The sequence below is a fragment of the Culex quinquefasciatus genome, chromosome 1 (assembly GCF_015732765.1).
Source record: "Culex quinquefasciatus strain JHB chromosome 1, VPISU_Cqui_1.0_pri_paternal, whole genome shotgun sequence".
Classification (NCBI taxonomy): Eukaryota; Metazoa; Arthropoda; class Insecta; order Diptera; family Culicidae; genus Culex; species Culex quinquefasciatus.
The window spans coordinates 108,149,897-108,162,923 of record NC_051861.1 but is presented as its reverse complement, the minus strand read 5'-3'; the positions used below and the strand labels follow the sequence as shown (position 1 = coordinate 108,162,923).

General features: G+C 36.5%; 1 protein-coding gene across 2 annotated transcripts in view; it reads left to right on the top strand.

The window, feature by feature from the left end:
* The first annotated feature begins 2,976 nt into the window (after positions 1–2,976).
* The window catches only part of LOC6036974 (BTB/POZ domain-containing protein KCTD9), a 29,279-nt gene continuing 19,228 nt past the window's right edge, over positions 2,977–13,027 (top strand). Inside the window, exons 1-3 of one of the 2 annotated variants that reach the window (XM_038249881.1) lie at positions 2,977–4,027; positions 4,080–4,179; positions 4,240–4,359. In XM_038249881.1, the coding sequence (XP_038105809.1) occupies positions 3,189–4,027; positions 4,080–4,179; positions 4,240–4,356 (1,056 nt within the window). In that variant the 5' untranslated portion in view covers positions 2,977–3,188 and the 3' untranslated portion in view covers positions 4,357–4,359. Of the gene's footprint in view, positions 4,028–4,079; positions 4,180–4,239; positions 4,706–13,027 lie in introns of those variants that run through there. The other variant, XM_001846890.2, reaches the window with a different exon arrangement.

Here is a 13,027-nt window from a genome sequence, read left to right as displayed (position 1 = left end):
AGTAAGTTGTACAAATGTATTTGACAACACTGTGCCATCTCTTGTTATAGAGTTATCTAAGCCCGAGCTCACGCACACTAGCACCCCATTTGTTTTGCTGGCGGGTACAAAATTTAACCTCAATCTTTTTCGTGTACGTACACGCAATACATGCGCACGTAGATAACTCTATTGAACTAAAAAAAATGGGGCGTGGTTTACGGCTGTGCTGTCAAATCAAAGCGCACACTGGAAAGGAAAGTTAGATTGAAAACAGCTATCTAACTGTCGACTAACTTACATGTAAACAAACGTTTCTTATTAGAATTTCAATCAACGACGAAGCTAATAAAAAAGTACGCTTGTTCCTGCAAGATTCATTTAAAATAAATTGAAATTGAATTTAAAAAAAAAAGAAAAACAATCATGGCACGCACACAGACAAACAGACGTGACTCTCCATACAAATTATTTTTGAAATCCATCGTCCTTCATCAAACTACCAAATCACGGCGACGCCAGCGCTGCCTGGTGAGCTTATGCCGAAGCGCAGCCCAAACACACCAATACAAACCCATTACTGTTATGTGTCATGTCAGTGTATGTGTGAGACAATCAAGCCTTAACGATTGTAAACATCAAAAGCTGATCGAAATAATTTTGGTGTTGCTGATCGTCAGTATCCGATGCAAAAAATTAAAAACAATGTCGACGGCCGAAGATGACGGTGGATCAGTTCCATTTCCAATGGCAGAACCTCATGAGCCAAATCATGCGGTAGCACCAGCAACGACGCACCACAACCGCAACGACAGAGACCAAACCACTGGTCATCCCCGTTGCTTTCAAGTTCTGTCGAAATTCCTCCTCCTCCAAAACCTCTAACACCTGACACCATCATCAACAAGATACCCCTGGTCACGAAAACACCAGTAGTGGCCGCCGAAATAGAAAAATCCAATTCAAATCTACCGGAATTGATCCACGATGGGCGTTTGGAAACATCTGTGTGGAACATGTCAACGGCGCAGTTAACTTGCTCCAAACAACAAAAACGCAGAGATTCCAAAAACGCTGCCGCAAAATTTACATCGAAAGATTGAGTGGTGCAACATCGCCAAAAGGCCAAGAGGACGACCAGCAGCAGCAATCTGAGCAGCAGTCCACGAAGGATAAGCAGGTTGCTCCGAAGAAGATGACTCCACCACAGGATGCGGCTTCCTCCGCAGTAGCGGGCGCCTCAGCAGCAGCCTCGACATCGGCAGGCAATTGAGCAGGCCTACCGGATTAATAGTGGGACAAAAGGCCATGGCCGAGACTGCCCCAATCTTGTTCTGCAAAGCCTGGATTGTGATTCACCGTTAGAATTCCCGAATCCCAGAAATTTTGGTGTTTTCATTTGTTGCCTCGCACGTGCTCACGCTCAACATAAAAACTAAAACACGCATCACACACACTGAGTAAAGACGGGTGAGCTGTCACGACAGCAGCGCCGGGTGAATGGATGCCGAAACAAAATTGCCTTTGAAATAACCGTTTTTGGAGGACGATGGTTCGGCACTCGAGTGTCCCGTCTGTTTACCTGTGCTCAAACCCCGATGGTTTGGCACCAACTGTTGTCAAACGAACGAGGTCACGTTTTAGTTTGACACTCCTTTTACACGGAGTTCACATACACTACCAAACGTTTGTTTTGATAGTGTGCGTGAACGCCGCGTTAAAAGTGACAGTACATGTATACGGACGAACGGAAATTATTATTTTTCTCGGCTTGCCTTCAGAACGCGAGCGCAAATGTCAAAACTAAATTTGACAGTTTGCTTGATATCTGGAATCATCGATTTGCGTATTGCGTGTGTGATATCCGTTCGTCCGTGGCCGTCCGCGATCAGGGAGGCGACATCTATATCTCACAACAGGCAGCTCAACCGCAGCCATCATCAGCTGACAATTACGGCACCAGAACAAAAGAGAGCTGTCATTTACGGCACCAAAACAAAGCCAGAACAAAAGAACAGCTGTTCATTACGGAACCAAAACAAAGCAACTGCGCCTAGAACTGCGAACTGTAAAAAAGTACAAAACTACTGGGTTAAAATTGACGGTGGATCAGTTCCGGTTCCAATGGTTTCCAATGATTTCTTAGCAAAGTGCGGACATTTTTCTCTGATTCGGCTATATTTATAAAACATGCGATCTGCGTTTTTAGTACAGGATACTTTCTATCCTTTTTTCAAGTTCACCCGGCGTCACCCTTTTAGAAGGGTATGTCAAAATCAGTACATTTTCGATACCCGTAACTTGAAAAAAGGAGACTTCTAGATCAGTCATGGATGCATGAGGCACACTTCAGAAGCCGTCTTATTGCCGTCCGCAAGGTAAACGTCCTGCTTCGCTCCGATCCATCGACACGAAAATTTAATCAGGATTGACGTTCTTGTGGGATGACCTACACGTAACGGCCACTCTTCTTCGCTGAGGGCAGGTCCGGCTTCTAGCCGAAGTACCAGATCGGCACGTTCTTGCGCTACTGGTGATCGATCTCGAGAACTGATTCGTCGGATCTGCGAGTTTCCCTCTTGGCCATCACGTCCGCCAGTTTCACCTTGACCAGCTCAAAGTGGTCCTCAAGGGCATTCTAGTAGAGCTTGGCCGTAGTCAACTGCGTGTCCCCCATCAGCAACCCGATCGTGGCCCGCGCTTTCTGATCGCCGTTGTCCCAAGCTTCAACGAACTGTCACTTTTTACACGGCGCTCACGCACACTACCAAAACCAACGTTAGGTAGTAGGTGTGAACTCCGTGTAAGTGACTAATAAGTGACCCCGTTCCTTTGACAACAGTTGGTGTCAAACCATCGGGGGTTGAGTGCAAAAACTTTTTTTTAAACTAACAAAAATATTGCACCATTTGTGGACGACCCGCGCGCTACCAATCGCGTCTGACGTTTTGTGCGCTACCAAACTCTTCACACAACAACAAAACGCTGTCAGTCATCAGCAGAGAAAAAAAAAACAACAAAAGTAAGCAAAAAGTTGCACGAATTTTTCGCGACAGTTTTTCCAGAAAATTGTTTTAAATAGATTGTGAAATTGAAGTTAAAATTTCAGGTTTCATTGCTCATCGATAGTGGTGCTATTTTGTAACTATTTTAAGTGAAATTGAACCAAACAGCGTTAGCTTCAGCTCACTTCCAAAACTGTGTGTGTGATGAGTAAGAAAGTGTCCACGTCCGACTGTCCACCGTCCACTTCCGGTTACAGCAGCAGCTCGTCATCCAAGCCCACACCGGGCAGTCCGTCGAAGGATGTGTCCGCGAGCAGCAGTGGCCCGCCCGCTCCGCGGGTTCCCACTCCATACAAGTGGGTTAGCTTGAACGTCGGCGGGAAGGTTTTTACGACGACCCTGAGCACCCTGCTGAACAAGGAACCGGGCAGTATGTTGGCCCGGATGTTTGCCCAGGAGGACGCGATGTGCCCGAGTGATAAGGATGCCGAGGGGGCTTACCTGATAGACCGTTCGTCGCAGTATTTCGAGCCGATTCTGAATTATCTACGGCACGGGCAGCTGATATTCGACGGGCACCTTAGTCCGGAAGGGATTCTGGAGGAGGCCAAGTTCTTCGGGATTGAGGGGCTGATTCCGCAGCTTGAGGAGTTGGTCCGGCAGCAGCAGCCTGCGGAGGATCTTCCGTTGACGAGAAGGGACGTGATTAGTGCGTTGATCAAGACTTCCCAGATGACGGAGCTAAGGTTTCAGGGGGTGAACCTTGCGGGAGCTGATTTGCGCAAGCTGGACCTGCGCCACATCAACTTCAAGTACGCATGTCTTACGCGGTGTAATCTTTCGCTGGCGAACCTTAACTATTGCTGTCTGGAGCGGGCGGATTTGAGTTTTGCCAATTTAGAGGGGGCGCAGCTACTGTCCGTGAAAGGACTGTGCGCGAACATGGAGGGCGCCAACCTGCAGGGCTGTAACTTTGAGGACCCAACCGGAGTGCGGAGTAATCTGGAGGGCGTGAATTTGAAGGGAGCTTGCTTGGAGAATAGGTGAGAGTTACTAAAGATCTCGATTCCGTCAAACTAACGTTTTATCCCTCAGTAACATGGCCGGAGTGAATCTGCGGGTAGCCAACCTTAGGAATGCCAATCTGATGAATTGCAACCTGAGAGCGGCCGTGCTGGCTGGGGCAGATTTGGAGGTAAAACAATCCTCGTTTTTTCCATTAAACACCAAACTAAACCAATTGGTCCGCTTTCAGCGCTGCAATCTGTCCGGAAGTGACCTGCAGGAGGCCAACCTGCGCGGAGCCAACTTCAAGGACGCCCAGCTAGAGCTGATGCTGACTCCGCTGCACATGTCGCAAGCGATCCGCTAGGTGGTAAATATATTTCTACTCAATATTATTAATTATATACGAAAAGTCGCAACCTTAATATATATACTGAAAAAAACAACTAGCACACTTTATAGGGGATTTAGCGAGGTTAAGTAACAAATTGTGCTGCGCGAAATGGGCACTTTGAAAGTGCAATGCTCGAGGCAGGTTTGAAAAACACGGCGTGACTGCAATAAATTACACTTCATATATTATAAAAATAATACAAAAAGTATGTACTTTCATAACTCGAGGTGCCGCGGTCAGACGACGATAGCTGGCCACAGGTCGAAAAGAGCGCGTAGGAATAATTGCAAGACGAAAAATTGATTACTCTATTAATTGATAACTTGTCGCGGTTTTATTAATCATTTCTTCGAAAGCCATTTCACTAGATCGTTAGCATCGGATTTTGTGATACAATTTGCGACCATTTTTAAAAATGTATTTATTTTATTTGAAGGCTCACAGTTCTAACCTTTCCCATATTTAAATTTTGGGGTGAAAATCAGGAGCAATATAATTTCTAACCCGTTCTTCGTCATATTGGTTAGACATGTAACATTGTCACTGCACCTTTTTGATTAGTTTTGACTATTCCAAACTTATTTGCCCCTAAAGTACTGATTTACCGCGCGTTGAGAAGAAGAATTTTCAAGAATTGTTGTCCTCCTACTGCTCATATAGAGAAATTTGATCTCATGTTTTTGCGGCACTTGGCGCAGCCAGTCGGAAGATAGCATCTGGAATGGCAAAAATCAAAACGGCCGGATTTTGTTGTTTTACTCAGAATGAAGTAAACCAGGGGGAAAAGTCTAAAGATAAATCTGTTTTTTTTTTTCTGGTGTGAATTAAAACTCATAAAGTTGAAAAAAATAAGGCATAAAAATTAAAAAAATATAAAATACCTAAATTCGGAAAATCAAAGATTTCCAAATTTTAAAGCACAAAAAATAGCATATAAAAATTTTAAAATTAAAAAACTAAATACTTAAGAGGCAGTATTTGTAGATTCTGCTCGGTTTGTTCTAGAGGTCGTATCGAGGTGCTCCGATTTGGATGAAACTTTCAGGGTTTGTTTGTCTATACATGAGATGAACTCATGCCAAATATGAGCCCTCTACGACAAAGGGAAGTGGGGTAAAACGGGCATTGAAGTTTGAGGTCCAAAAAACATGAAAAATCTTAAAATTGCTCGCATTTCCGTAAAACTTCATCAATTCCAACTCTCTTAGATGCATTCGAATGGTCTTTTGAAGCCCTTCAAAATGTGCTATAGACATCCAGGATTGGTTTTAATTTTTCTCATAGCTTTTGCAAATTACTGTTAAAAATGGTTTTTTTTAAAACCTTAATAACTTTTCCCAACAGCCTCCAACACCCATACTCCCATAGGTCAAAAGTTAGGGAATTTCATGGACTATAAGCCTACGGTACTAACTTTTTGGCCAATCGCAGTTTTTCTCATAGTTTTACGGTTTTTCTAGAACAAACATTTTATAACGTTGGTTTTTACCCTGTAGACCGAGAAGACGGCACTTTTTGGTCTCAATTTTGTCATATTCGGAATCCTCGGACAATTTCACGTAAGTTAGAAGTATTGGAGTTGTAATATTTCTTTAAAAATTAATTAAATAAAACATTTTTGAAAAAAAGAAAAAGATCTTATTAACCCTACGACCAATACGTCAAATGCTGTATAAAGCAGGCGAAAACCTGTTTTACCCCCAATCCAACAAATTGTTAAAAAATATTTTAATTCATTCTAAACGGCAATTTTTCCAATCAAATTTACAACTCCAATACTTCTAACTTACGTGAAATTGTCCGAGGATTCCGAATATGACAAAATTGAGACCAAAAAATGCCGCTATGGCGGCCTACAGGGCAAAAACTAACGTTGTAAAATGTTTGTTCTAGAAAAATCGTCAAACTATGAGAAAAACTGCGATTGGCCAAAAGTTAGTACCGTAGGCTTATAGTCCATGAAATTCCTAACTTTTGACCTATGGGAGTATGGGTGTGGAGGCTGTTGGGAAAAGTTATTAAGGTTTTAAAAAAATCCATTTTTAACAGTAATTTGCAAAAGCTATGAGAAAAAGTCAAACCAATCCTGGATGTCCATAGCACATTTTGAAGGGCTTCAAAAGACCATTCGAATGCATCTAAGAGAGTTGGAATTGATGAAGTTTTACGGAAATGCGAGCAATTTTAAGATTTTTCATGTTTTTTGGACCTCAAATTTCAATGCCCGTTTTACCCCACTTCCCTTTGTCGTAGAGGGCTCATATTTGGCATGAGTTCATCTCATGTATAGACAAACAAACTCTGAAAGTTTCATCCAAATCGGAGCACCTCGATACGACCTGTTTCACATCGGTGAAAAACTCGCTCTTAAAAAATCAAAGTTCGGATTTTGATATCTAGATTAAAAAAAATAGTTGAGATAAAGAATCAGAAATTGCAAAAATAAAAAAAAAACTTTTTTTTATAATTCAAAAAATCCTTATTCTAGCATTCCAAATTTCTACAAAAATCAAAACTAAAATTGTTAAGTTGAAAATATTCAAAATTGAGAACAAAAATATAATAAATTTTAAAATTAAAATTTTCTTTCCAATAAATAATAAAAAAATAAAAAAAACAAACACTCAAAAACTCAAAATAACAACAAATTTGTTTTAGGTAAAAAAAATCTGTTAAATTCAGAAATTCCAGGTTCATTTTAAATAAAAAAAAACAAAATCTCAAAAATTCCAAAATTTAAAAATGCAAAATTGTCAAAATTTTTACATTACAAAATTTAAAATTGTTTTAAGGTTAAAAAAATCAAAATTCACACATTTATAATAAAATAATATTAGGCCGTTGCAAATATTTTTTGAAATAAAAAAAACTAAAATTTAACCAAAAAAAAACAAAATTTCAAAACATGAAAATTAAAAAATTCAGTAGAATACATTGTAGAACACCAACATTTCAAATCTCAAACAATAAAAATATTAAAAATATGAAAAACAAAAAATTTCATTTCCGAAAAACATCAGAAATTCAAAACATTTCAAAAATCTAGCACTCAAAATCACAAGATAAATAACTAAATTGGTTTAAATTTTTTTTCAAGGACAAAAAAAATAAATTCAAAAATTTGTAATCAAAAAAATAAAATCAACAAAAAAAAATCTAAAATAAAATAAAAAACATTGGAATTTAAAAATTCTAAAGTTCAACGACTTGATTTAATTCACACGGCGTGTTTTCTAGAACAACCTTATCAGGAAAAAATAGTCATCGCTACTTTAAAATGTGTATTATAGGAAATTTTCTCAGCTTTCCAATGCTTCTAAGAGCGAAATGTTTCATCGGGAAATTTCTGAGATATCTCTATTTTAAGTTTTTTGGTTTTAAATTCCTTTATTGTTTATTGGAAACTTTATACTAACAATTCAGAAAACTATCAAATGTGTTTCATAAGTCATTTACTCATCAAAATATTTGCACATTTTGATGAGTAAGACAAGAAACAATTTTTAGGAGGTTGCAAACCGCTAAACATTTCGAAAATTATGTTTTGTTTAAGTTTTTGAATATTTGGGATTTATTCAGAAATTAAAATCATAAAACAGTGTAAAAATATATTTTTTACAAGAATTATTTGATGATTACATATTTTTTGTGTACAAATATCACGTGTCTACTCTGATTTAGCTTGTTCAACCGAAACGTTGGCAGGTTTGTGATTGTTAATGGTATTATTGAATTTTAATGAATAAATTTGATATTTTCTTAAGCAAACATTAACCAGGAACATAGATACAAATATGATTTCAAATCGAAAATGTACTACATATTACTGTAGCAAGCTTCAAAAGTCATATTTTCATGAGTATAGAATAAAGATAAAATTTTATAAAATGTTTTCTGTTGAAAATGCACTTAAAAGTAGCAATAATACTCGAGTTTTTCAATTCAGAATGCTGAAAACACCATCACAAACATTTTTTTTTTGTTTGAACAAAAATTAAATAGTATTTTTACTAAAAAAAAACAAACATATATATTTTTTTAAAGATGAGATTGAAGATGAGAGTCTTTAATATTAACTTCTAAAATTTTGCTAAATCCTTGACCATTTAATACAAAAAAAACTAAAACAATCATTTCATACTAATAAAAAGCATTTCTCCTAAAGCTAGCAACAGTAATTTGCAGTTTAATTTCGAGTATTGAACATGTTTTGTTTCCATGCAACTAGTTAGTGTTTGATTAAAGAAATATGCTATTTATTCATAAAAATCTTGTAATACCCTATCAATCTCAAACCTGTAGAAATTTTGCTTGTATCAGCTAATTGCAAGCTGAATCAGAGCAGACCGGTGTTATTTGTACACAACAGTAATGTAATACTCTATTTGTTCTTGTTAAATAGTAGTTTATGCAACAAGTTGCAAAAAGAGGATTTTTTCAGCACGAGTCGTACATTTATCCAACGAGGTTCACCGAGTTGGATAAATACGAAGAGTGCTGAAAAAATCAAGTTTTGCAACGAGTTCCATACAACATTTTTTGCAATTCCAAAAAACACACACTGAGTGAAATTTTATGTCAAATTTTCATGTATTTTGTCAATAAATCGTTTCAATCAAAAAAATGTTGAAAAGTGTTACTTTTCGAAACAAGTGCTGAAAAGTTCAACTTTTCAGCACCCATTTGAGTGCTGAAAAGTGTTACTTTTCAGCATTTATTTTGAAAAGTGTTGCTATTCGATTCTGTTTTTTTTTGGTACAGAAAAGTAGGCTATTTCGTCGTTCAAGAATGACAGGAAAAGTAAGTAGTTTCACGACGGAATTGCAAAAATAATATTTCAATACGGTTTTATTATTTTAATATTTAAATAAATCCCACATATTCAAAAATTCGGCTAAACTTAATTTTCAAAATGTTTAGCGGTTTGCAACCTTCTACAAAGTTGATTCTTGTCTCATTTTGCACATTTTGATGAGTAAAAGACACATGAAACACATCATTTGACAAGTTTCCTGGACTGTTATTTAAAAGTGTCCAATAAATGATTAAGGATTTTAAAAGAGAAAACTTAAAAAAAAGATATCTCAGAAATTTCCCGATGAAACATTTCGCTCTTAGAAGCATTGGAAAGCTGAGAAAATTTCCTATACGACACTTTTGAAAGTAGTGATGACTATTTTTTCTCCTTAAGGTTGCCCAGAAAACACGCCGTGATTCAGTAATAAACAAAATAATTTTGCATAATACCAACATTTCAAATCTAGAAAATTAAAAGTATTGAAATTTAAAAAAAAATGTCACAAAACGAAAGTAATTCAAAAGTTTATTTAATTCAATTTAAAATAAAAACATAAAAATTACAACAAAAAAAATTAAAAATTGAAAGTTAAAAACAACTCAAAAATTCAATTTAAAGAGTTTAAAATATTTCTTAATTCTTGCATTACAAATTTCCAAGAAATTAAAAATTTAATTTTTTGAGCTCAAAAATTCAAAAATTCAAACCTATAAAATAATAAATTTCAAAATGCAATATAGATTTAAAAATCAAAACTAATCTAACTTTCTAAATTCTAGCATTCCAAAATTCAAAATCTCAAATTCTTTAAGGACAAAAATTCCAAAATTTCAAAATTCATAAATTCATGATTAAAAACAAGAAAAAAGAAAAAGAATTTAAAAATTCTAAAATTCAGCGACCTGACTTTTTTTTAATTCAATATAATAATAAAATATTTGCAGAATACCAACACTTAAAAAGTAAATAAAATAAAAATATTAAATATGGAAAAAAATTCTGTTGCGGTATTTTTTTAATTCCGAGCTTTAATCAAAAGCACACAATTCTAAAAATTCAATAATTACGAAAAAATAGATTTAAAAAAATCGGGATTCTACTATCTACAATTTTGTTCATATTTTCATTTTTTTTATTGAGTTGGTAGCTGGATTTTCTGGCATCTTCACGTAGAAAAATACAGTCATCCCACATATTCGGAACGGTTTCCAGATCGGCCAATGTTCATAAAATCATAGCAAATCGATAATTGAACTTAATGATTCGCTTTTACCTTCATTTGAAAGCTTTTCTTGCGATCTTTCGAATGCTGTATCGAACATCTGCAAATTTTAACATTTATATGAAGTTTTTGAAGAATTACTTTGACCCTTGAAATCCACAAATTCGGAACACTTTTTTCTTACGAATGTAAACAAACTTTGGATCTCTCTCAAGGAGTACATATTTATTACCAAATAATGACTTCTCACACTGAAACCAATGAAACTCAAGCTTAGTTTGATAACTTTTTTTTGTGAAAATATCAGTTAAATTCAGGTGTTCCACAATTGTGGGAGGCACAATAACATCCCACAATTATGAAACAGGCCATTTGAAGGCAGTGTTTTGCTGTTCTGGACAAAATAGTCTTGGAATACATTTTTTGTTCAAAAAGTACTACTTTTACTTGTGAAATAGCAAGATAATGTCCAAATGAAGGTTCTAAAAATAGTAAGGTCGACAGAAAAGCTACTTTTGGCATGCTATTGACAAATTATCATAAAAGTGTTCCTAATTTGTGGGTGTTCCGATTATGTAGGATGACTGTAAGGCATATTTGAATCAACAAAACGTTTTGTTGATTAGAAAATCTAGATTTTTGTTGAATCAACGCTAAACGTCAAAGCAACTTTTTCAAAACAACAAAAGATTTTTGTGGAATTGACAAAATCAGGGTTTGTTTCAACGCAAAATCGACGTTGATTATATTCAACAAAAAATTTATTAAATCAAACCTCGTACAGGCTGATTCTACAAAATATTTGTCTGCGTGTTCTCACGGTGGTCCATCCCATTATGGGACATATGGGACACGGTTGTGGATAGACCTAGGGGTTCTCAATTGGAGTGAAAAAGTTCAAGTTCGCAATTCGCAATTCGCAATTTTCAGTGTAAGAACGGGCCTTGACCGATCTTATGCACCAGGTTCCCGACGAACTCGCACTGCCCTTACACCTACATCTCACCCTTGCTCTGAGTCAGTACGAGCAGCACGCTAGAACACGCTTTGAGTGTTCGTGCCAGGCATGCACCTTCTTTTCCGGTTACGCATATTAACTCGGCCGGGGGTGGTACATTACGTAGGGTTTGATGTAAGTATAAGCGCCTAACCATTTATAGTGTGCCTATCAACTTTCATTAAAGCAAAAACTGTTATATTTTTAGTTTGAATTCAAAAACTAATTGTTATTTACTGTGTATTGTTTTCGCCTGAAATCTTTCCTAGTGCTGAATCGTGTTTATATGTAGCTATTTCTTTTGTCGCGGTGTTTTGTTACAATTTTTGGTCCTAAGCATGTTATAAAAGTTTATCAAAAATACAATAGTAATATTTGTGTTAATCCTTTAACCATTCCATAAATTGAGTAAGGGCTCAAACCTCACTTGTTTGAAAAAGGGTGAAGATTGAAAACAATAGACAGTAAAAGAGAATTTATTTTATAAAAATCAAGTATCAATAGTAAGAGAATGATGAGCGTATTTTGAAGAATAAAAATGAGAAGCTAGATGTATTAGATGTAAAATTAGACAATAGTTAATAAATAGAGATGCAAAACAAGCTTAGATTATAGTAATGATAATTTATAGGACAGATAAAGAATTATTCAAATAAATAAATTCGCAATAAAATCAAAAAAGATTAGGCAAATGAACAATAGACTTGATATTACTAGTACATTAAGGAAAAGTATATATTTAATGAAAAACACAAAGTTTTTACAGCAGTATCAATTGATAGAAAAGAGTGGAAAAGCTTTGAGAGATAAGAGAATCAAAAGTTAGTAACATTAAAATCAAATGTTGGAAATTAAATAGAAGAATCGGTGAAGAATTGGGAATCAGAAGAGCAAAACAAAAATAGGAGATAGGTGGTAGCTGAGAATGAAGAGAAGAGAAACCCCGTTGTGCGATGTTTCAGGTACATCCACAGCAGTTGACTCAACATACAGCGAATCAAAACAATACCGTCTACAATCACAAATTACTTCCTTTCCCACATTGTCGCGCCCTTTTCTTTTAGCCGTCTCGACTCTGACCCGCGGTGGTCAAAGGTTTACGATCCGTTTCCACAGGCCACCAGCTAGGTCATCATGAAAACCAAGCCAACGTGGAGGTAAGAAAATAGGACACTCGCAAGGAACCAGAGCTATACTGTTCTGATCAAGACAGTTCGGATGATCTAACAGAACTACGGATGTAGTTAGTTACGCTCCTTCCAGGATGTTCCTTACGTGGACGTCAACCCAAGAGCACGCAACAAGGTCAGTGCCATTGCATGCTCTTAGGTATCAATCCTTGGCCTGCGTTGGAGTGAAAAAGTTCAAGTTATAGAAAAAATATGGATAAAATTTTTGATTTTTAATCACTTCTCCGACATTAGGAATGATTGTTTGAAAAGTTTCGCAATTTTTTTATTCAGCCGGAAAAAAATATTTTTCTTGAAAAAAGTTTCATTTTTAACCACATGATTACCCCTAATTCTGGCCCGATGTCGCCATCACTCGACCGCGTGCTCCGTTTGTTTGTCAACAAAGCTGCAGCATGGACGATTACACTCAAAGTCAGAAGTATCCCTCAAAAGGG